The following is a 26,290-nucleotide window of genomic DNA, read 5'->3' as shown; positions in this document are numbered from 1 at the left end:
CAGAGCATCTCCATACTTGGAAGGCATGCTGCCTTTTAATAGGCCAATGTGATTGCTCTGGAAAGCGATCACATGGTGCCCCTGCATATGTTTTCGTGTTGCTGAATGGCTCGGAATCATTGTCGTTAACTGTATGTTTTTCTGTGATGTATAATTACATAACGTGTATGCCATAAAGAAAAACTGCTTATGACTCAGTATGACTTAGATACAGAAAAGAAGTAGAGGAAAGGAATTCCCCTTAACTGTTAATGATATTTTTACATATTACATTTGGGTTTTTTCACTAAAAGGAGTTAATTTTGGAGGAGAGTTGTGTTTCAGTTTCTTGACGCCACTCTACATTATGAAGGGCCAACCCAAGCGAACTTCTCCTGCATAATATAATATAAATCAGGGAGATTTCCTAACTCTTTGACACAATAAAAAGTCAGGGTTAAAGGGACAACACAAGCACAATTGTCAACTTGTACCACCATTAAATTCATTTATTAAAGCTATCTACATAGTGTGCTGTTTGTTTCAATCAGTTTAATTATCTAGACAAACCTACATTAAATCTGGGGTAAAGTTCTAAATTAGTGCAATCACCATATAAATCAATGACTTGTATCTGTTGACTTTATAGTTTACTATATGAGAAACCTTGATTGCTGAGGTTCTGACAGGTGCATACTCCATGTTGTGTCTTGTGTAAGAGTGCAAGTGCATCTCAAGTGATTCATTAAGAATATGTGAGTGGTGCAAATACTATTAAATAGCACTGCAGTAAGACAGATAGGTTTACCAGCAACATGACCACCAACAATGCAATGGTGAGATGATGGTGAGGGTAGAAGAGGCAGAAATGAAGCTAAGAACCAGATGTACTTTAATTTTACATTGATATTTATGACTATTTGTGTGTTGAAGAGTGACTGTTGTTTTTGTTTTGCAGTTCCAAAACGATATTCTTTGCGAATATAATTTCGCAGCAACTTAACGGTACCAGAAAAACCTCATGATCAAAAACAGACCACCAGTAGGACAAATGTCTTCTGTGGTTGTTCCTGCAAATGACTCAAACACAATGGGTCCTAAGGATGTGGAGCTCATCCTTGTTAAAGAGCAAAATGGAGTCCAGTTTACTAATTCAACATTGGTTAACCCACCCCAAACAAACATACAGACTGATGAGAGAGAGACATGGAGTAAGAAAATCGATTTCCTTCTTTCTGTTATTGGGTTTGCAGTGGATTTGGCAAATGTTTGGCGTTTTCCATACCTTTGTTACAAAAATGGAGGAGGTGAGTTCATGTGTCAATATTTTAAAGGTTGATGAATTAATAGTTATTTACAACGGTTGCTATTACCAACAGATAGTAAATATATTATAAGGGAGGTATACCTTGCCTCAACTATGATCTACAACCTTATGTTGCACCTTGTCTACCTTCCATTATTTTTTTAGAGCTGACAACACACTCTAAAGAGTTGAATATCTAGGTTGGAGCCACATAATAATCATGCAAATTTGTGTTTTTTCGAAAACACGAGTAATCTGTTTTTTATTCTTATTTTTCTTAAATTAAAGCACCTCAATCTCCCTTTGACCAGCAAAGTCTATTTTTGAAAAACCTTCAATAAGGATGCTTAGCCATTTTCTCACAATGGCATCCAAGCCTAATAGCCTTTCGAGCCAACTGGCAGAAATGGTATCATGTTAAACTCACAAGAAGAAAATGTATTAGACTATTGTCCCTTTGCCTTAGGCCATACAAAATGTATTGTATGGATATTTGGCTAATGATAGGCTTCATAGTTATTTATTATTGTATATCCTTTTAACATTAGATTTAGAATTAAGATGTTTGCTTTATTTTTTCATATTACAATGACATTTTTTTCTATAACATTTTTATTGATTTATTTTCACACATACAATACAGTTTTGTATTTTGGTTGTTGTCTATTGCATAAACATTTGATCCCTATAAATACATGAATTCTCAAGCAGACTAATTTTAGGGGGCTTTCAACAGCAGTGTTCTGGTGTGAAAGACTGGTGGGTTTTCAGACAGAAAAATACTTTACTGTCCCTTTAAAAATGGAAAGACCCTAAATGACAAAAAGATCCAGGGTCAGTCTTACCCCTCCCTTGATAAAACTCATTGCAGTTGTTGGATTGGAGCTAAAAGGTGTCTCAGTGTAGCCTAGTGCCTTTGGTAGCCAGCTTGTTTGGTACAGTCTGTAAGGACAAATCATTTTTGTTAATAACTTGTTTATAAACTTGTTAAACCATGGCAGTGATTCTACTGTAGCAATGAAATATCAAATTTACTTTTGTCTTGCAGGTGCCTTTCTTGTCCCTTACTTGTTTTTCATGGTTATTGCCGGAATGCCACTGTTCTACATGGAGCTAGCTCTGGGTCAATTTAATAGAGAAGGAGCTGCTGGAGTGTGGAAAATATGTCCTATATTCAAAGGTAACCCCCCCCCAAAAAAAAAAAAAGAAAGAAAGAATATATTTAGGGCTTAACAAATCCCAGGCACCATATCTAATGGGATTAGAAATAACTTTCTGGAGCTCAAAGGTTTTGCAGTTTTAGCACTGTTCATGGCTGCCATTGGGAATCAGGGCCCCCATGCTTGGCTGTAGGGGTGCATTTAAAAGGTTACTGCAAGAAGACAGGCAAATGTGCAGCAGGTCTCTGCGAAGTGAGAGGAGGACAGAGGAAGAGTAGTGTATGTATATGTGTGCATATACTGTAAGATTCAGTGTGTAAGTGTGTATATGTATAGTGCTAGAGTATGTGTACTGTAGTGTCAGCAGTCAGTGTGTATGTGTGTAGGGATAGTGCTAGAGTTAGTGTGTGTGTGTATGCTGTACTGTCAGTCAATGTGTATGTGTATTTGTATAGTGCTAGAATGTGTTGGTGTTAGTATTTGTGAGCATATGATGTTAGCACCTGTCACTGTATGGTGTTAGAATGTGTAAGTGTATGTCAGTGTAAGGTGTTAGCATGAGTGTTTGTGGTAGTATCTGATATTGGCATGTGTTGATAGCGTATGGTGTTATCGTGAGTGTGTGTCAGGGGTGAGTCTAGGGTTAGTGGCACCTGGGAGTTGGAGAGGGGGAGCAGGAAGTATATATGTATATACACTTTATTTTGTAAGTAACACCATATTCTAGTTGGAGCATTCAGGTTCCATAATGATGCACACATCTAAAAGGATTTGTATTTATGAAGGTGTTCTTTAGCATACATCAGGCATTTTTGAGTGTGCTGCAAAATACAAATGCATAAATTCAAGTGTGAAACGTATGCAGTGAAATGTTCCCAGAAGCAGATTTTATATACTCGCAGTAAAAGACATGGGTGCAGTTTCATCTTTCTCCTGTCAGGGGAGTGGCATTTGGCCTTACCCAGTAACCTTAAGGCAGTCTTGAGGTAGTCTCACCCAAACCTTGGTTAACCCTGCACCTATGTATGGCTAGTTGTGCCCTCAAACATACCCTCTTAATCAAAGGAAGAGTTATTGAAACTGCTAGAATTTTAAGCGTTTCATTCTAGGTATTTTCAGATTTTTAGACATTTGACACCTTTTATATAACATTTTAAAATTGACTAGAACTCACCTTTGTAGTTTGAGTTGCCATTTCAGCCATCTTAAATCTGATACTATGGATAATGCACGCTGCAGGTCAGTGTGAGATGTGCTACCCAGCAGCATGTAGAATTCATTCACTGTATTCAGTATATTTGAAGGGTACTTGCTGCACAACCATTTCACAGATGTCTTGTTTCTAATGGCCGAGATCATACCTCTGTTGCTTATATATATATATATATATATATATATATATATATATATATATAGCTTATGGCAGGCTTTTGTATAAACTATACGGATGATAATCTGAGAGGCATACATTTATGGTTTTTAATATATTATTCCTTTTATTGATTACCACATGTAATAAAGAGCTGTTTTTATTCTGATTTAAAAATATTTAGTATTTTATTGACAACATTTTTTAATAAAAAAAAGCAAAAAAACATCAGTCAAAAGTGTGTATTTCATGTGTATATACGGTATATAAAAAAGACAACTAAATCAATTATGGCAGTAATTTTTAAAAAGAAAACCATAACTATTTCTATTCTTTTTAATAAAAAAAGAATAGAAGGAAAAATGGCTATTATACACTCTATTTCTTTATTTGTAGGGGTTGGATTTACAGTTATCTTGATCTCCTTATATGTTGGATTCTTTTACAATGTTATCATTGCCTGGGCTTTACATTACCTGTGGTCCTCGTTCGCATCAGAACTGCCATGGATTCACTGCAACAATTCTTGGAATAGCCCCAACTGTTCTGAGATAAAATTCAATAACTTAAATGATCAGAACCTTTCCTTCATCAGTGATCTTTACATGGTTACACCAGCCGCTGAATACTTTGAGTAAGTAATTATAAAACGCCTATTTTAATTATTTCTATCTCTACTTCTATTGTTTCCATTATTATCTCAATGCAATGGTCTTGCTTGTAGTGTTCATTGTAATTTAGCTAGTGGAAGGAAATTATAAGGCATGTTATCTGTGGTGGAATGGTATTAGATTAGTTGAATAAATGAATATTCTAAGAATCCGCGTTTCTTTAGATCCTGTAAAATTACAGTTCTCATCATTCGAAAATAGCCATAGACCAAAAATTGGGGAATTTTATAAATTTCAGACTTTACAAATATAACATTGTAAAGAGTGTACATACTCTCTGCGCACCATATGTCGTTTAACAGACTAACAATTCCTAAAGATTTAATAGATGGTAAACCAAAAGAGATGCGGTTTTTGAGTTGAGTTCCCCCTCGCATGAAATATATTGGATCTCTTTGTCCATTCGTTAAATTGTTTGCCTCATTTTGCCTAGTTTGTTTTCTCCACCTGCATATTTGTAGAAATGGACAATCACATCAGTCTTATATCTAAATTATGGTAGTTACTTGTGACATCTGGTCTTTTATGCACAGAAAGATGTGCTTTTGTTAAGCTAATTTCCTGCTGCAACAGATGTTTCCAATGTCATTGGGTTTTGATGTGCGGTTGCTGCATGTTTACCATTATGCCTGATTTAGAGAGGTGGAGAAAAGTTCTTTTGAGGTACAGATGCTTTTTGCTGGGATCTGTTTGGCTTTGATAGCTGCTAGATATGTTAGTATTGTGGCCATATCATTTAAAACAAGCAACTAAGGATCATATAAAAGATTTTTAGCAGAGAGACAAAACAAGTGTTTTTGGAATTAAAAATGATGTAACCGGTCTTGATGAAATAGAATAATTTTTAAAAGCTAAGCAATCTGTGCTATATTTTAGATGGACAATTGATAGGTATGTAGACTAAGTGACCTAGATGTCTGGAGTATTTCAGTTTAGGGTTTTTTTTATGTCAACTTGGACCTGGCAGAGATGTTGATGGTCCATAAATAAGTAGATATACACAATGATATGTATAATCAAAATGGTTCTGCGCATCCAGAGCAAATTGTTTTAAAAAACAATGAAAAAATAGACTCAAGTTAATTAAAGTGAAAAGTGTGAGTAACCAGCAAGTCAAATTTTACAACCTCTAGCAGAGAGCACATTTTATGATGGCTATATTATTTATTTTGATAAAGGTACTCCCACCATTAGCCCAATTCTAAAGAAGAGTAGGGTAGTAGTCTACCATAGGAATATAGAGTGAGTTGATTTTAAGTTTAGGATGAACCTGAGACCTACAGTGAGGAGTGATATATCTTTCTTTCATTTACCTTCCCTATTTGGACCACTTCCATTATCACCATTTATATATTTACCGGACAGACCAGGGTCCATTAACACTACAATTCTTATAGAAATATTATGAAAAGTCCAACACATTACAGTTCAAAATATAGTTCATTAATGAAGGAAAACAATGTCATGTCAGAATATAATGTTTACAATGAAATAACGCTGACGTTAAAACAAATGGAACACTATAGATCAGTCGATAGTGTGAGCATTGTGGAATGAGACAGCTATCCCCATTGCCAAGGTAATTAGGCAACACTTAACTTAATCAGATTTTATTTGTCTCTTTCCTTTGGTTTAGCAGGAAAGTGATATATATAATAGAACCAAACTAACACCTGAACACCTGGCCTGGATGTGTTTCTTTTTAAATTGTCTTCTATTATTAATTGTCTTCTGTTTATTCTGGGCTGGTAGAAAAATTTATTTTAGACAAAATATAATAAGATCCACCTGTACTTTCCAAGCATGTCTGTAACAATACGATGGGATTCTGTAAAATGGATGAAAATAAATGGAAATAAAATATGTAATTTGAGTTTTCAATTTTTTGTACTAATACATTTTATTCAAAATGAGCAACTAGGCACAAATATGAAGTCAAGTAAAAAAGCCTTACGAATTTGATCATTCAAAATAAATACAATACTCAAATAAATCAACTGATGTGAAATTGTTCACATAGGGATCTGCTAATTATTACAATGCTTTACTTCCAAATCTTGCTCAAATTCTGACTCTCTCAATATGCCATGAGTATTCTAATCCATTTTGATCATTTATATCCCAGTGTCTATAGTTTTTAATATCCTAATTTTTCTTCTTGATATGTAAAAGGTGTTTATGATGATTATGTGAATTCTTATTTTTCTAGGCGAGGTGTTCTACATCTTCATGAAAGTGAAGGAATTCATAACTTGGGGTTGCCTCGTTGGAAGTTGACATCATGTCTTATTGTTGTGATTGTGTTCCTCTATTTCAGCTTGTGGAAAGGAGTGAAAACTTCTGGCAAGGTAAGATTAACATTAAACTAATTATTTTCATATGAAGTTTTAACACCAATAAGTTTGTTAGGAGATAAAAAATAAAATTACTCCACAGCCTTTTGATAACGAACACTTTTGATTGTATATACCTTTTATATTGTATAGGTACAATTGGTATGAAAAATGTTGCATGCATTCATATGTATTTAACAATGCCCTCTAATACATAATATTTTGAAATTGCTTTTCAGACACTGACCAAATTATTACTAACAAAAGTATTTTAAATGCATGCATGTATTCCTGGTGTTGTTGCAAAGGTTGTACACTTTCACATTTAATTTACACACAGTTGTTTGCTTTTTTCATAGGTAGTGTGGATTACAGCTACTATGCCCTATTTTGTTCTAACAGCACTCCTTCTCCGTGGCATTACTCTCCCCGGGGCAATAGATGGCATTAAAGCATACTTAAGTGTAGATTTTCTCCGGCTCTGTGAAGCATCGGTAAGCAGAAATATATATATATATTAATATATATTATATATGTATTCATTAAATTATGCTTTGATTATGACTCTATTTTTACCATAATTGTAAAGAAAATACAGCTTGAAAAATATATACATTTCTACTAATGTATCTCAATCCTGGACCGTTAAGTCCTAAAGACATAAAGCAGATTGTTGAAATTTCCCTATTAGTCTTATACCGTTGCAAATATTGCCAAATAGAGATGTGCAGTTGATAATATTAAATATCTAGTAATTGATTTGAATTTTTGTGCATCAACTGCAAAATGTGGCACAGAAGAGGGGTTACATGGGATAAATCAGACAGTTTTTACAGAATGGTAAGCTAGCATGGCTTGCCAGCAGCCAGTATATCACCCAACTCTATAAAAATTAGGCATGTGACTCCAAATAAGAGTTTCCAAATAATCTGTGGCTGGTTTGGCAATTACATACATACTTGCCAGTTTAATCACATTTAACCATTGGAGCACTTATACTGAATTGAAAGAATGGTTATGTTTCTTATCTTTATCTTACCCTCTTTCTATGTTGGCTTAATGTATATGAGTAGATCACTGTAATTTTTTCTTTAGTCAGTCTTTCCAACGTGATGACCCACTGCCAGAGCTAGCTTTGGGTCACACTTGGGTTATGCTTAATGTCAAATGTAAAATTATTTTCTTTATTTTTGAGTATTTAGTATAGGGTAACCAAATTGCTTACTGTAATAGGTTTCACGATACAGCAAGGCAAAAACATGTTTTGTTGCTTTCTTCTCTCATAATGTAAGGGGAAGAAGCCTGGGGAAACAAGTAGAAACTGTCAGTTCCCCTCTGCTGACATTACAATGCAAGCAATTGCTCTACTTATTTCCTGAAGCAAATGGCAGAAGAAATTGTTGCGGAAACACATTTTTTTCACCAGCTGCAGCATAAAATGCTACTTTCTGGTATTTTCGGATCTGGGTGTAAGTTTTCATCCAGATCTAGTTACAGGGTTAACACTTGGATGGAACTGTGTCAGAATAAGGTAGAGGGACCAGGTGGGCACTTTTAACTAAAAATGTGTATAGAAAATGCATATTGGAGGACTCAATTATAGACTGCTTTTATAAGCAACCCTGGTTAAATGAGCCAACTGTTGACACCCTAGGAAAATGGTAAAAAGGTTTATTGTTATTGTAAGGTTCCAATCTAAGTGTAGCCATGATCAAAAAGCCAGACCACATGCTTACTAGCCAAGGTCCTGAGTATACAGTAGCCACTGGTTGCTTTAGGGTCATGATGTTTAAAATACAACCAGCAATAAAATTGCAAATGGTCCCACTTATTAAAAAAAATCAGTTTGGTCATGTATGTCTTTAATGTGTTAAAATACATTTTTGTTGAATTACCTTGTCACCAAGAGTAATTACTGTTTTTTTTACTATCATTATATAATCATAACTAAAATACAGACTGAGTAAACTATAAATTGGTCTCATCACTTGAGTCTGTAAAGTGTTGTTTCACTCTACTTAACTCTCCTGCAGAGCATTGGAGTGTAATCTCTTGGACCTATAGTTGATACAATCACTTGAACAGTATTTTGTTTCCTTAAAAAATGTGTGCACTTTGAATTGACAAAACAATAATTTGATCATATTAAACACTCCTTAAGAGATTTTGATGGACCAAGAAATTGTGTTTAATAAAACCAACACAGTTACTGATACCATTTTTTAATTTACAATGAATTTGAGCCAATATTTTATTTTCCATAAGAAAGAGTAGAAGAGGGGTCTAAATTGCCTCTCAGAGAGCTCACGACTTGACAACTCAAAGCAATAATCTGACAAATTGGAATTGGGCACATGCATAAAGCAGTAATTTGTGAAATTACCTTGTATTCAACAGTATCTTTCATCTTTATGCTGAATGAGTTTCCTGCAATTATCTGTAATAACAGCTCTCTCTTTCTATCTCACCCCACCCCATTATTCTTTGTCTGCTTGGTTCTTGGTCCCGTTTAAAGGTCTGGATTGATGCTGCCACTCAGATCTGCTTTTCACTTGGTGTCGGGTTTGGTGTGCTAATTGCATTTTCTAGTTACAATAAGTTTTCAAACAACTGCTATAGGTAAGTAATTAAAAATATTTAGGGTTTGTATAATAAAGTATGTTTATTTTATTGTCAGTATGTTAAGATGTTCTAATGTTTGCCCTACAAATCATATTTCTATATAACACATATATAGTCAACAAGAGCATAAAAAATATTTGAAAGGTTTAGTAATTTTTTACCATACACTTCAGCCATATATCATGCTGTTTAATGCAAACTCTACCAACATCTCAGCTTCCTCCAGATAGCAGATAGGGATCTTCCTGGGAGAGTAATATAAAACTGAATTGGTTGTTGTACACATGGGCCCAGGGCCACCCTGTTTGATCTGTTGTAAAAACAACGCTTGGTTTTAGGATTTCAGGGATTTGAAATTAGAGGAAAGTGAGCTGTCAATATCTATTTGAGATGTCCTAATGAGAAAAAGACGACAGCAGCCAAGAGGGGGAATTAAAGTGGTTTAAGTAGCCACATCAGAAGCATAAAGCCTAAAACCTTCATAAGAAACTTACATTACTGACACCAGTATGCAGACTCCCATTTCATAACTGCAATATGACTTTTTGAAGAAAATTCATTGGCAGCAGAGAAGGAAAGACATCTTATAAACATCACAAAGCACTGAAAGAGCTAAATTACTACTTTACATATCCATACTTTACATCAGTGGTTCTCAACCCGTGTATCCTCAGGACCCACATTTGTCTTTGGTCATTAAGTCGCGACCCAAAAATAACCTCAGAAAAAATGAGGGAGTGGAAAGGCTGTCCGTGGGCTGCAGCAGGAAGAGGGGAGGAGCAATCAGAGAAAAACTTTATTCAGCTCCCACTAGGAACAGACAGCAACCGCAAACCAATCAAGCAACTTGCTTTGCGGTCGAGGATTAATACTAAAGTACATGGCGGACCGGAGGCTGCCTGATGGCCCTGATTGTTGCGGCCGCAGTCCTGACAGCCTGCTGCCCGCGGATTGACACTAGAATGTGTAAGGCAGCCCCAGGAAAGTAAAATTTTCCCGGGAAGCCTCCAGTCCGGCCCTGACCCTACGCAACCCACTGAAGACGGGGTCGCGACCCACTTTTGGGTTGTGACCCATGAGTTGAGAACCACTGCTTTACATGACACCCATGCTATAAAAAAGTATTTAGAATGCTTAACATTATCCCATTCGGTTAATACAATTCTTATACTGTATATATTATTCCACCTCTACTAAAATGTACTGTATGTTGCGTGTACTGGATTTGGGTAAAGGATAACAAAATAACTAGCAATATATGACATACACTGTATGGGACTTTCAATGTATGTAAGTAACTGGTTTGCAGATCTTCAAATGTCTAATAATTCACAAGACGAAGGGATTCAGACACCAGCCTCCCAGCTGATGTGCTTTAGGTCCCAGCTGGCATGTTATGGTCAAGTAGATTAATAATTGTATATCAAGAGGGGGTTTTTTTTGTGCTTGCTTTAGAGCCTTCTCATGTTAACTGGAATAAAGGTCAACGCTGTTATACTTACATACAAGGGTATTAGCGCATTTTTTTCATCTCAGCATACAATAATGGAAGAAATGGTAATCCTATATACAGCTAGTTTATAGCTAGTGCTCAGAATATTGTATACAGCAAAGCAGCAATTTTAACAAGTTTTCCGATAAGTCGCTGTAATTTTAGTTGTGGATTACACATGCATACTATATAGTATTTATTGCAGTCTTTTCTTCATTTGTCTATTTAACATTAATGCATACATTTCTATCAAATAAATTTCGAATTAGGTCATACCGTTAATATTTCAAGTCTAATGGGACTGAAACATTGAGGATTTTTTGAGTAACCTAATTTATTAAAAGTTGTCATTTTGAACAAGGTATGCCCTTTTTTCTTATACATGATTTGTGGAGGGAGGAAGCACACAGGCATCAAAGGTTATAGAAGACGTGTGCTCAGTTCCCTTCAGATTATATACCGTATTGGCTCGAATATAGGCCGCACTTTTTCCCCCCACTTTAAGTCTTTAAAGTGGGGGCACGGCCTATATTCGGGGTCTAGCGCCCGGCAGGCAGCGGGATTAGGATACAGATCCCCCGCAGCGGTGCAGGGGACCTGCATCCTACTCTCCGATACGCTCAGACAGCCTCCCCTGCCAGCACTTTCCATGGGGGGGGTGCCGGCACGGGAGGTTGTCTAAGCGCATCGTGCGGACGGTCACCGGCTGCGGAGGTTGTTTACCCCGCATCGCCGCAGCCGGTGACCGTCCGCACGATGCGTTTTACCTCTGCCCCAAGACTTACCAGACCAGACTCCCGGGTGTCTTGCGGGGCCGGCGGGGGACATCTACGCAATACGCGTATACAACTTCCGGTGCCGGCACATCCGCTGAGTGCCGGCACCAGAAGTTGTATACGCGTATCGCGTAGATGTCCCCCGCCGGCCCCGCAAGACACCCGGGAGTCTGCTCTGGTAAGTCGGGGGGGGGGGCAGAGTGGTAGCATATCTCGGGGGGGAGGAGGAGGACAGTGGCAGCATATCTCGGGGGGGAGGAGGACGACAGTGGCAGCATATCTCGGGGGGGGACAGTGGCAGCATATCTCGGGGGGGAAGGACAGTGGCAGCATATCTCGGGGGGGGGGAGTGGCAGCATATCTCGGGGTGGAGACAGAGTGGCAGCATGTTTTTTTGGTTCTTTTTTAAAGAAAAAAACTTTCTTTAAAAAAGCACCAAACTTTTAGGGGGCGGCCTATATACGGGGGCGGCCTATATCCGAGCCAATACGGTATATATATATATATATATATATATATATATATAGTCGTTTGAATTTTTTCTAATATATATCTATAAATCAGAAGAAATACTGACTTTACAACTGAATTCTCACTTGGCTCCACATTTATGCATAACATTAACCAGTGTGCTTTGTTTTACACAATTTTTTAATACATAAAATGAGAATCTTATAAGAATAAGAATCCTATAAGATTCTAACTAAGAACTTATAGGATTCTTATAAGAATAATAACTATACTGCTGCACATTTCATGGTCAGCAAAACCACACAGTAAAACAAGCTGGTTAAAATGCTTTTAAATCTCCATATTTAATTAGACATGATTTAGACTTTTTTTATTTTGATAGATTTGCATTACTGTTATCAGCAGCAGAAAATCAATCTCAAAAGTGCATATTTCCCAAAGTGCTGTTGTTTTTTTAAACAATAATTTGCATTTTTAAAAGAAAAATAGCTGATTAATTTTAGACCATAATCTTTCTACCTGCTAAAATGTCAGATTTGCGGTAATCTGAAAACTAAAATAGGCATAACTTCCTACTATGTGTTGTATAGCCACACCAGTATGAGAACATGCATTTAAAATAATGTAAGATATATGTCACAGCCTATCTATCTAACGAGAAAATAAATCTGCTTTTTTATTACAGAGATATAATATAGGCCACTTGCAGATCATAGGAAGCCCCAAAGGTTTCTTAGTGTACAAGCAGATAGTTTGATATTAACTATGATGACATCTGTTGCTAATTCATCTTGTTTAAATGTTATTCATTATTAGTCACGTGCGCCACATCTCTAGGTTATTTATGTGTACGCCTAGGGTTATTATTATTTTTTATTATTTATTGTTCTATATAGCGCCATCAAATTCCGTAGCGCTGTACAATAGATGGACAGGACATAACAAGTAGTATGTAACATAACAATTTGACTTACAAAGACAACAGGTGAGGAGGGCCCTGCTCAAACGAGTTTACAATCTAGAGGGATTTAGGGTGTATTTACACAATAGGTAAAAGTGCCGTTGTTGGGGATAGACCAGCCACACTAGTAAAATTATTGCAGGAGAGGGACTAGGAAAGGTGAGCTAAAGGAATATGGTAGGGCATTAATGTGGAATGTTGTAAGCGTCCTTAAAGAAGTGGGTCATGAAAGATTTTTGGAAGGAATAAATGCACGGAGAAAGACTGATAGCAGGGGGAAAGCATTCCAGAGGATAGGGGCAGCCCTTGAGAAATCTTGTAAGCATGCATGAGAGCTAGACATCAAACGAGAGGATAGAAGGAGATCATTGGATGAGCGGAGAGACCGGTGTGGAGTGTATTTAGAGGTGAGTGAGGAGATGTAGGGAGGGGAACCGCTGTGGAGAGCTTTGAAAGTAAGAGTAAGGATTTTGAAATGAATCCTGAAGCACACAGGCAGCCAGTGAAGAGACTAACAGAGTGGAGAGGTGTTAGTGAAGCGATGGGAGAGGAAGATAAGTCTGACAGCAGCATTCATGGTGGATTGTAAAGGGGTGAGACAGTTAAGAGGGAGACCAGCTAAGACAGAGTTACAATAATCAAGGCGGGAGATAATAAGGGCATGGATGAGACCCTTAGTGGCATGTTGTGTTAGGAAGGGACGGATGCAAGTTTTTAAGATGGAGACAGCAGTTTTTAGAGACAGACTGAATGTGGGGTGTGAACGAAAGGTTGGAGTCAAGGGTGACACCAAGACAGCAGGCATGAGGAGACTAGGAGATGATAGCACCGTTAACATTGAGGGAAATTGATGAGGGAATTTTAGCATTGGAGGGAAAATGAGAAGTTTAATTTTGGAGAGATTGAGTTTTAGGAAATGTGCAGACATCCAGGTAGAGACAGAGGCGAGACAGTTAGTTACACGATCTAAGACAGAAAGAGAGAGATCAGGAGAGGATAGATAGATAGATCTGGGTGTCATCAGCATACAGGTGGTATTAAAAGCCAAAGGATGCGATTAATTTGCCAAGTGTAGAGAGAGAGAACAGAAGGGGTCCTAGAACTGAGCCTTGTGGTACCCAACTGAGAGGGGGAGGGTATGTGTTACTGGAGATAGAGACGCTGAAGGTACGATCAGAGAGGTAGGAAGTGAACCAGGAGAGAGCAGTGTCACTGAGACCAAGAGCATGAAGAATTTGAAGGAGAAGAGGGTGAGTTCAGACTTCACACAAGTGGCATATTCAGATCCAGAATATGATAAATACCAGGAGAGAAAGACCCCTCAATACAGCTAGCAGGAAGGTCTTAACTTTCTCTGTTACACCTCGGAGTGTCACATCACATAATTAACTAAACTATTACAATATTGTCCTAAATGTAAAAACCCATGTAAACTCATATATTTCATATAATTAGAAATTAATCAGACCAACCATATATTTTTGTGTTTCTTTTTTTTTGTTTGTTTTATTTGAAAGTTATCTACTTGATAATATAGCATAAAATGGACACCCAGCAGAATAATCATGCCACACCACGTCAGCTCAACTAATATAGTAAAACGAGGGTTAAATATTGTTTTGTAGTTTCATATGCTGCATTTTTTTCTTTACAGAGATGCAATCATTACCACTTCCGTAAATTCACTGACAAGCTTTTTCTCTGGATTTGTTATTTTCTCCTTCCTTGGATACATGGCACAAAAGCATAATGTTCCTATTGGAGATGTAGCAAAGGATGGTAAGTGATAATTGACCCACTATTGAAGATTTTTGGTTTAATTAGTGTTATTGGTTTTACTAGGACAATAAATCAATTTTCTGAACCAATTCCCCTCTCTTCTACTAACTACTTTAAGTAAATGGGGAGAAGTAACATAACAAAAGACAGAGAATTGTTAGGATTATTCATACAAATCCAGAGGACAGGGTGCTAAAATCATTGCTTTTACAATACCCACATATGATAGGTTTCAAATACATAAATATTGCTCATTTCGTTTTTTAAAGACCATTATACCCCGACACCTAGAGTATTTGGCACCTGGAGCGGATCCTGTACGTGGCACCCCCCCACACACAAACACTTTAAAACTGCATAGCTTCTATCCTTATATACTGGCGCAGACATTGAAGGTGGTACAGCATTACTGTTATCATTATATACTGAGGCAGACATTGATGGTGGTACAGCATTACATCTATCGCTATATTCAGAGGCAGACATTGATGGGGGTACAGCATTACACCTATCGCTATATACTGAGGCAGACATTGATGGGGGTACAGCATAACACCTATCACTATATACTGAGGCAGACATTGGCGGTGGTACAGCGTAATCCCTATCACTATACATCGAGCCAGACACTGATAATAGTGAAGCATAACTCCTATCACTATATACTAACCCAAACATTGATGTGGTATAGGCCTACCACTTCATTGTCTGGCTTAGGGATGCACCGAAACGAGAATTCTGGACTGAAACCGAAAATCCAGCATTTACCTGTCCGAAACAAAATATGACCCCCCACCATAAAAAAAATCTCACACTTTTATTTAAAGTAAGTAACACAGCAAAATAGGACAAAAAAAATTCAATAACAATATTAATATATATATATAATTGTTAACAGCAATCACACTCCTATCATGCCCAGGCATACCCAGATTCCAGCATGTACTAGCTGACTTGGCATGATAGGAGTGTGATTGCTGTTAGCACCCCCCTCCCTCCCTCCTCACTATCTACCCCTCCCTCCTCACTATCTACCACCCTCTCCCTCCCTCCCTTCTCCCTCACTATCTACCCCCTCTCCCTCCCTCCCCACTATCTACCCCCCTCTCCCTCCCTCCCCACTATCTACCCCCCTCTCCCTCCCCACTATCTATCCCCCTCTCCCTCCCTCCCCACTATCTATCCCCCTCTCCCTCCCTCCCCACTATCTACCCCCCTCTCCCTCCCTCTCCACTCTCTACCCCCCTCTCCCTCCCTCCCTCCCCACTATCTACCCTCTCCCCCTTTGTAGTTAAAGGATTTGGACTTACCATTCCGAAGTCCTGCGGTGGGAGCACGACGCCTCTGTCTTCCTGCTCTGCCGCTGCTTCCTGCTCTGCCGCTGCGTTGCTTCACTGCATGACATGCCGGCACCGCGACGGAGTTAGCGGGGGGGGTGCCACGGGCTAGGGTGAACACATGTCCCGGATCCCCAGCAGCCTCGTCACTTTTTATTTTTTTTTTATACACGGAGGAGAGGGAGGGGCTCCTAGCAACCGCTCGGCGCCCCTCTCTCTCCTCCATGTAAAAAAAAAAAGTGACGAGGCTCCCGGGACATGTGGTCACCCTAGCCCGTGGCACCCCCCTGATGAGCGGCACCCGGGGCGGACCGCTTCCCCCGCCCCCCGCTAGGTACGCTACTGTACCCCGATATAGATTAATTGCAGAATGCAATATTTTACCTTTGCTTTGCTCTTCTGCATTATGATTCTCATGTTTAGCTCCTAATTAAAATACACAACTTGTCTACAGGGCCGGCCCAACAATGGAGCCGAGTGGGGCAACCGCTCCAGGCGGCACTTTTGAAGGGGCGGCCCTTTGCCTCCCCAAGCCCTTTTTTTTTTTTTAAAGCCGAGAAGAGAGAGGGCGCCGAGTGGTTTTATCTTACCAAGTTGTCAGTACCCGCTCGGCGCCCCTCTCTCTCTCCTCTGCGAGCCCTCTAGCTCACTCTCGGTGCCAGCTTGTAATATTGAGCGCCGGAAGATGACGTAATTTCCGACGCTCAGCATTACAAGCCGGCACAGAGATCGAGCAGGGAGACTCACCGCAGGACTGCTGAAAGGTAAGTATGGGGGGGGAGGAAGGGTATATAATGGGGGGGCGACAGGGAGAGGAAGGGTAGATAATTGGGGGGGGCATTTTAAAATTCGCCCCAGGCGGCATTTTGTCTTGGGCCGGCCCTGCTTGTCTATATATCTCTTTTGAGAGTGCTTCTTTTCTTCATATTTGTTTGAAGAACTGGTTTTATAGATCATATGTGCAGAAATAATGCATGCAAAAAGTAAGGGGTCTCTGTTAGTTACTGCTAGGTGAATGGAGGTTGTAGTTATAACATTCAATAAATAAGGGGCTCATATTTTTATACCAATGTTACATGAAGATATATGATAACTGTGCTAGTATCATTAACATAAAACCCTAAAGTTGTGTCAACAATTAAAACTAAATATAGTCATGGATACATATCTTTATAACTTGTCAACCCATGGATGGACACGGGTGGTCCCCGACAATAACACCAAAATCCGGCTAGATGACCTATATGTTTATCTCAATTATAAGTTCATTAGACCAGAACCCTCCTTACCTCTTGTTTCTGTAAGTCAAATTGTTATAGTTACACACTACTTGTTATATCCGCTTTACCCATTGTGCAGAATATTATGGCGCTATATAAAACAATTAAATAGTATTCATAGTCTAATATTCACAGTAAGCTCATGTTCAATAATTCATTGTAGGCATCATCTAATATAGCAGAGTTCAATGATGTAACATGTCATGGGTGCAAAACATTTATGTCCTACTTATTCCTAGCTAAATAAAGTTGACCAAACCCCCATTTGTACATCAATTTAATGAACTTACTTTTGACTGAACTATTTATATGTGAGGACCTTTCTTTCTTTGTAGGGCCGGGACTGATATTTATCATATATCCAGAAGCTATTGCTACGCTACCCCTGTCATCTGTTTGGGCTGTTATTTTCTTCATTATGCTCCTTACACTTGGAATCGACAGTGCTGTAAGTGGCATTGTAATGTTTAAGTACTGCTATTAACTTAGGTACATATGGCCATATGTAGCAATTTGGACTAAGGTTTTTCCTTTTTTATTTGTAGATGGGAGGAATGGAATCTGTCATCACTGGGCTCATTGATGAATTTAAGTTTCTACACAAGCATCGGGAGCTATTTACCCTTTTTATCGTTCTTTGCACGTTCTTTATATCCCTCTCCTGTGTTACCAATGTATGTTGATTTGAGAACTTCTTAATGCTTTGTAATAAGTTACTTAACACATGTATTAAAATACAATATTTTGTATTACCTTGGAGATTGGTGTCAGTGAAGTCTAGATGTCAAGAATGATCAGGCCATTTTCTTTTTCTAACTTGCACTAGATGCTAAGTAGATTTTTTCTATCTATCTATCTATCTATCTATCCATCTACTAATATATATATCTATATATAAAATTATATATTACAAATTCAATTTTACTGAAATATCCATACCTTCCTTCTTCCTCAATTTTTGTTAGGGTGGAATGTATGTTTTTACGCTTTTGGACCACTTTGCTGCCGGTACATCTATTCTTTTTGGAGTACTTATTGAAGCAATAGGGATTGCATGGTTTTATGGTAAGAATCATTTTGATCACATTACATTATATTTTAATGTCTTGGAGTATATTAGAGAACAACTATATGTAATGAAATATGTTATTGTTCGGTTATATGTGTCACAGTTTATCCTTCCTTGTTTTGTGTCTCTTGTTCTTTATGTGCCTTAGTTGTTTTCCCTCTGTGTATTTTGTTTTCTGTTTAGAGACACAGAGACATGGAAAGGTATATGTTGAAAATGAATGTGAATGTTCAAACACACATGAATGGCAATGCATTGAAATATTGTTTTAACAGAATAACAATTTCCTGAAACGGTGCTGACAAAGCGGGATGCCAACTGCACACTGAAGTTGAGAGAAGCTTTTAGCCAATGAACAAAGCACAAATCACATTATGGGTCACAAAATAATTTAAATATAAACCCAGAATGTCCGGATAGGACAAAATTTCACATTACGGTAATTACCAGCCTTTGTCTGGAGAAAGCTCAAGAATACTTACCAACAAGTTAGCAGCAAACTAACTCACAGTATACTGACATACCTATTAGATTGTGTGAGTGCCTTTCCTCATTGGTTTGTGTGAAATCTGTCACTCTGGAGAGTGCAGTGTATAATCCATAAATGCTTAATCCATTCCGTACTATGAAACCTTTCATGAAATATACATTTATTAGAAAACCACATACAAGACACAAAGCCTGAGTCAAGAGGTCTGTTTATATTACAGATATGAATTGATATGAAAAACTTGAATAATGCATTGAGATAACAGTATCCAACAAATGAATCAGTCATTGCATACAAATGTCTCCACTAAGTACCCACTTTAACAAAGATACAAAATGATTAATGGCAATATTTACATTTTCATCTACTCTTGTAAATAATTTTTTTTATTCAAAATAATGCATGTCAGTACCATACAGTACTGCTTTTCTGAAATGTAAAAGTACACCTACTAAAATTAGCATATTTATAATGTATAATACTGATAAAACATGATAAAACATGATAAAACATTTTTTTTTTAAAAATGATGACATTTGTTTTCATTGATAAATACGTACAAAACATAAATTATTATTTGCCTAAAAAAAGGTAAGCATTGATTTGTATAAATATCAAATGAAAAATTGTCACAAGTTTTTGTTTTTAACATCCATTTCATGTTAGTATTTCTGCTTAAATGAGGTAATTGTCTTTCAGGTGTTGGCCGGTTTAGTGATGACATTGAAGAAATGATTGGTAAAAGACCAGGCCTGTATTGGAGACTTTGCTGGAAGTTTGTTAGTCCTTGTTTTCTTCTGGTAAGAACAAAAATCCATGCAAGCCGTTTTCAAACCTCGTTAATAATTTGAAAAAAAAATTTGTTTTTTTCATTGTTGATTCACAATTAATATTAAGTTTATTATAAATACTAAACTGCAGATTTAAGTGACAAAGTTAAATATAATTTCTTAAACATAAATTTGAAAGTGAAAGACATTAGCATTCCTTTTCCAAAACCCTAATTCAGTGAAGATACTGGCCATAGGCACTGGCCATGATTAGCAAAAAAGTGCTGCAATAGCAAAATTGTCATTCAGCATCATGTTGTTGCTGTTATTTTTTTGTAAGACACACTGTTGATTAGTCGTATCCTCATTCATTAGAGATCATGCTTCAGCTACAGCAGCACTTTTTTCAAAGATGGGGTTCAACTGATAGGAGTGAAGGTGACTTTTTTGATTGCCTGTAGTAGTGGTGCTAGTAGTAGTAGTCACCTAGACCAACAAGCTCCTAGTGGCATATCAACCATGGAACTTACTAAGATATTATGTTGTTAAATATATATCTTCTTTGTGTTAGCCTCCACTAGTAGATACACTGAAAATATTATTTATCGAAAAATATAAATAAAGCATTATTCCATTATTATTTTTTATGCTTTATTACCTATAATTACAAATTAATACAATTATTAATTGAACATTCCTGGGTTTTTTTCAGTTTAATTTTGTCGAAGCCACAAGTGTACTAGACTATCAACTAGTTATAGTTCTTAGTCATCCTGTTAAACCCAGGTTCTTTGTAAATTAATTCTCAAAATCATTTGACAAAAAACTAATTTTGAGGCACTTTGTATTTTTTTTTAATCCAGATTTTGCACATGGTTCCACAGTTAAAATGACAATGACTAACAGTTCACTTTAGCAAAAGGCAACTTTAATACAAAGATGAAAATTGTGATCATTGTGAACAAAAATGTAATAATGATTACTATTTGTAACCTTTGGATTGACTAATACTATTTATTTTTAGGTTTTTGTATTTCAACTTTAAAAAATGTTTTACTTTTTGTTTCAGTTTGTTGTTGTGGTCAGTATTATAACATACAGATCTCCAAAATATGGCAACTATACGTTTCCAGAGTGGGCAAATGTTATTGGCTGGTTAGTTGCCATCTCGTCAATGGCTATGGTGCCTATTTATGCCATTTATAAATTCTCTACCCTTCACGGAACCATTCGAGAGGTGTGTAAGACTTTGCCTTAAATGTACATACATTTCATGTCATATAAAAATGTAATTTCCACTATAATTGAAAATATTTTAAACATTTTCTCTTTCTTGTAATCCAAATCTATTATTTCTGTTATTAAACTGTGAACGATTTTACCTATTTTTCTCATGCTAAAGTTGTTGTTTTTACTCATAATTTTGATAACTAGAAATAATGCTAATTTTGGCATATTTGATTTAAGATGAGATCTGACAAGCTGAACATTTAAAATGAATGAAATACAATTTAGATCAACCACTCATTTGTGTTGAGAAAATACGATCCTTGGTTTCAATGCATTATAAATTGCCATCTCAGATGAGGTTTTCCAGCAAACATTTTTCAGCTGTCCCTATATAATATATCGTTTTTGCTGGAAATTTAACAATGCATTACGCAGGACCAGATCAGCGTTTCTTATAGGAGAAAGTTACCAGGGTTGACCCTCTATAGTTTATAGTGAATGCTCTAGCAAACTCCCTTTATTGAATACACCACTTGGTAAATCTAACCTTCACCACTGTTAACCTTAAAAAGACAACAGTTACTTAAGTATAGGTAACAACCTCTAAGTATACTTTTCAATAGCAAATTTTATTTTCATTGGAAATATAGTTACATATATATACGGTATATAAATATATTTCCAATTAAAATAAAATCTACTGCAATTTATAAATATAGCAGCAATGTAGCATGTTTTTTTTACACAAGGTTATATGTATTTTATTATTTGCTAAACTCTTTTCATTTACTTATTCCAGAAAATCGCTTATGCTATAACACCTGAAAAAGATTATGAATTAATAAAAAATGGAGAAGTCCGTCAATTTACAGTAAGTGCATCATAAACATTATATCGGTATATGCTGCAGGTAGACTGACGTGCTGGCAGCCTCTGCTGCCCACATGAAGGTCAGCACTGATGTTCAGAGCATTCAATGTTTGCTAAAGCAAAGCAAGAGATCTGGGTACACATAATAAATAATTTGTAAAAGTAATAAACTGGGAGAACAGGGACACCTTTCAGACAGAAGCTTAGTGAGAGGACTAGTACTTTTTATTGTTTTTCCCTTTTCCTACAGTATGCATTACGTTTGTTATTTATATAATAGGTTTTCTAATATTATAGCAACATTTTTGTTTTTACTAAAGAACAATGTTATAACATGAAACCATGAGCTTTAACCCTTGTACTGGGGGGCTGGGACAGATCTATCTTTGTGGGAGACTGGAACAATTTTCTAGGGCTGCAACTAACGATTATTTTAATAATCGATTAGTTGGCCGATTATTTTTTTGATTAATCGATTAATCGGTACAATTTACACTCTCTTTATCACAATGGCCTCTCGCTATTCACCTTCTTCATTTACTGACATAATAATAAAAGCTACAAGAACCCAAACACAGTGTTTCTCAAACTAGGTTTTAATACAAAGTTATTAGTAAATATTAATTCATATGTTAACTATTTTTCATATTTAATAAAAACTATGAGAAAAAAGCCTTGTTTATATTTTTTTTATTTACCAAACTGCCCCCAGTTATGCACATCTGACCCCCATCTTGCCACTCTGCCCCCATATATGCCTTATACCTCTTATATGCCAGTGATATGCAACTGAGCCCCCTGATATACCTTTTACCCCCAGATGTTTTATGCCCCCCTGATATGCCTAATACCCCCTATATGCCCTGAAATTCATAATACCCCCCATACACCACTATAACTCACCCATACACCACTCTGGCTCCTCCCCCTCCCATACACCACTCTGGCTCCTCTCCCTTCCTATACACCACTCTGGGTCCTCCCCCTCCCATACATCACGTTGGCTCCTCCCCCCTCCCATACTCCACTCTGCCTTTCTCCCCCCTCCCATTCTCCACTCTGCCTTCTCCCCCCTCCCATACATCACTTTGCCTCCTCCCCCTCCCATATACCACTTTGCCTCCTCCCCCCTCCCATACTCCACTCTGCCTCCTGTCAGCCACGGAGGTTCACAAGACACCAGGGAGCCGGGTAGAGAGGCAGAGTGCCGTATGGGAGGGGGAGGAGCCAGAGTGGTGTATGGGAGGGTGGCTCCCATACACCCCTTTGACTCCTCCCCCCTCCCATACACCGCTCTGCCTCTCTACCCGGCTCCGTTACTGACAGGAACTTTCACTGCAGCTTCATAGAAGCCTCAGCGTAAGTGAAGGTGAGTAACGGAGGCTGTCTGTGCGATGCAGACCCCCACCGGCTGACAGAGAGGATGATCCTCTGTCAGCCGGTGGGGGTCTAAACGATGCGCACAGACAGCCTCCGTTACTGCCCTTCACTTACGCTGAGGCTTCTATGAAGTCAGTAACGGAGCCGGGTAGAGAGGCAGAGTGATGTATGGGAGGGGGGGGAGGAGTCAGAGGGGTGTATGGGAGGGGGAGAGAGACGGAAGTGAGAGACCGGCCGACAGTGAGGGGAATCCAGGTCCCCTGCAGCGTTGCGGGGGATCTGGATTCTAGTGTTATAATCCGATCTCTGTTTGAGGTCGGATTATCATTTTTATAATCGATAAAAATCGATTCGATTAATCGATAATGAAAATCATTGACAACGATTTTCATTATCGATTATTATCGATTTTATCGATTAGTTGTTTCAGCCCTACAATTTTCATACTTTTGTTATATTTATTTGACAACAATACAAACAGTTTACACTTTTCCTAGAGAAACCTATGTATTTGTTCATTCAGGACAAGATACTCTACTATTAGATACTTAGTTTACGCAAACCATGCATCCAATCACATGTTCTAGAGGTATAAATATGCAAAAATACAAATGTATTTTTTTCTTTCCACCATTTTTTATTACTTTCCCATACATTCCAAAACAAATAATCAACGTAAATAACTACAGCACCATTTTGTTGCACACCTGGTGCATCCTTTTTCACAGGCTGCAACATGTTTGAATGAGAATGATAGGAAATGCAGTTCACAAACGATCAACTTATTTTATTTCATGAAAATAAATATTCATAAAACTTAAGTAGTCTTTTAAGTTTTTTATTTTTTACAACAGATCAGCTGCCTGTTTGTGTTTTGAATGTATATTATATAGCAAATAACATTTGTTTAAAACTGGCCTTATGTCCTACTGAAAGAAAGAAAAAATCCATACAAAGTTTCACCCTTTCCTTTCTCACAAATACAATTAAAATGTTTTCCATTTTCCAATGCCTTACTGAAGGTAGGCAGCAATGGAATTATGTGCATGTTTTTCGTTCAAGTTATTTAAGAGAATCCAAGCATCTGTTATGAAATAAAGGGAAAAAAAACAAGACATCTTTACTTTAGTCTGTCATTGCTGTGATATTCTTCTTCATGTCTATAATGACCCAAATGAACCGCGTTAATAATGGGTTTAGCTGTATAATTAAGGAAATATTCTACTGCCGGGCACACATCTGATCAGGACACTCACCATGTTATTGCCTTCACTTTAATGCCATGTTTATTAGCTTAAATCATTTTGTACATGTAAAGATACATTATATACAATATCTCCCAGAGTCGACAACCACGTATATTTCCTTTTGTATATTGTGACTCTAAAAATTAGTAATGACAAATGTATTGGAAAGACCCAAGCTGATTTTCATATTCATGTTTTTCTTCGTTGTTAATGATACATGATTCATGACTCCACAAGAAATCATTAATGTACACGTAGTAATACTAGTCCTTCTAATAACTTAATTTGTTTATGTTAGAAGATTTATTTTTTTCCTGAAAGTTCCTATTGTGTTGTATTTGATAAGGCAAAGTCAGTTGGCAATTAATCTTTAGTGTTCTCACATCATTATCTCTCCATTTTTCCTCCAGCTACATCACTGGTTAACCGTCTAAAAGGCAGGAAATGCAACACTGGCATGGTAATAGAAGATAAAGACGAGATGAAAAAAATTAAGAGATTTAAAACAATGAAAAATCTTATTACCGACTGATGGCATTGATTTGTATGTGCAAGAATAGGTTTACACAATGTGTCTGGAAAAGGATATACTTATCGTGTCCATGGTGTTTTGGTGAATGTATTTAATTACTTTACTTTGGTGCAATACAACAGTTTTCTGATCTAAGTGCCCAATCCATAAGTAGATAAAAATTAAGACTACTATAGTGTACAATTAAAAAAAAAAATTATATATATATATAGTTAATTTCATCCTGTACGTTCTACATTTTCTGTATTTTTCAATACCAGAAATTCAATAGCAAAATTATGTTTGAACACAGACCATATATATTTCTAAGCTTATTTATTAAAAATATTACAGCAACAACAATAAGTATAATTATTATTATATGCAAATATTTGTATAAAATTTTATATTGCTTTGTGATATTGATTTATTAGCACACTACACCATTCACTCACAATTTATGGGTACCAGAAGTGACTTGTTTAGTGTCAATTTTCTTTTTAAATTAAAACTATACACACACTTTCTTGACACTGGCATTGGACTTAAATCTAATGAAAAGTCATTTTATACCATTATTCAAACATAAACTGTATGTGGTCTATTCTTTAAAAGTCAAGTTGGATCTAGTAGGCAGTTAAGCGACTAAGGCCAACTCACTTGTGTTAGACTCAGGAAGTTTGTGGATTCACTAAAGTCAACTTGACACCTGTATCATATACACAGACTATATGTAGCATATATAATAATTGATGGAAGCTTAAATAACTACTTGGTTCAGATCAACACAAGTAGATAGGAACTTTCAAATTTAAAACTGTAGCCCCTGACCGAACAGCAACTCGATTTAATTAATTTGGAAAGAATATAGTGCATCAATGTTTCCTTTAATATTTACATAAAAATATATACGTTATGTGAAAGCCACAGATCATGAATATTTAGGTTAAAATAACCATTTCCATATGGTAATTCCACTACTGGTTGCAGCCATACAAAATGTTGAATAATCCGTGCATAAAATCACTATACTTTATAATACTTTATTTTCTGGTTATATCTAATTAGGCAGATTACCACACTAGTCCAGGGAGAAAAATAACACATTTTTGAAAAAATACCCATCAAACTAGTCCACCAAAAGATATCCTTTGCATATGGTGGAATTTGTTAGTTGAATTGCAGTT

At 37.0% G+C, this 26,290-nt stretch overlaps 1 protein-coding gene across 1 annotated transcript; it reads left to right on the top strand.

The window, feature by feature from the left end:
- The first annotated feature begins 1,000 nt into the window (after positions 1 to 1,000).
- SLC6A3 (solute carrier family 6 member 3) lies at positions 1,001 to 25,026 on the top strand. The gene is made up of 14 exons (XM_089482202.1): positions 1,001 to 1,286; positions 2,334 to 2,465; positions 4,211 to 4,448; positions 6,695 to 6,833; positions 7,178 to 7,312; positions 9,334 to 9,437; positions 14,795 to 14,919; positions 17,872 to 17,984; positions 18,082 to 18,210; positions 18,502 to 18,601; positions 19,795 to 19,895; positions 20,935 to 21,102; positions 21,895 to 21,966; positions 25,003 to 25,026. Exons 1-14 carry the CDS (start codon positions 1,001 to 1,003, stop codon positions 25,024 to 25,026), a joined length of 1,866 nt encoding a protein of 621 aa, XP_089338328.1.
- Positions 25,027 to 26,290: the final 1,264 nt, after the last annotated feature.

This window comes from Sceloporus occidentalis, unplaced genomic scaffold (assembly GCF_023333645.1).
Source record: "Sceloporus occidentalis isolate IW3139 unplaced genomic scaffold, rSceOcc1.0.p SCAF_18, whole genome shotgun sequence".
Lineage (NCBI taxonomy): Eukaryota > Metazoa > Chordata > Lepidosauria > Squamata > Phrynosomatidae > Sceloporus > Sceloporus occidentalis.
This window is presented reverse-complemented; position numbering and strand designations above follow the sequence as displayed.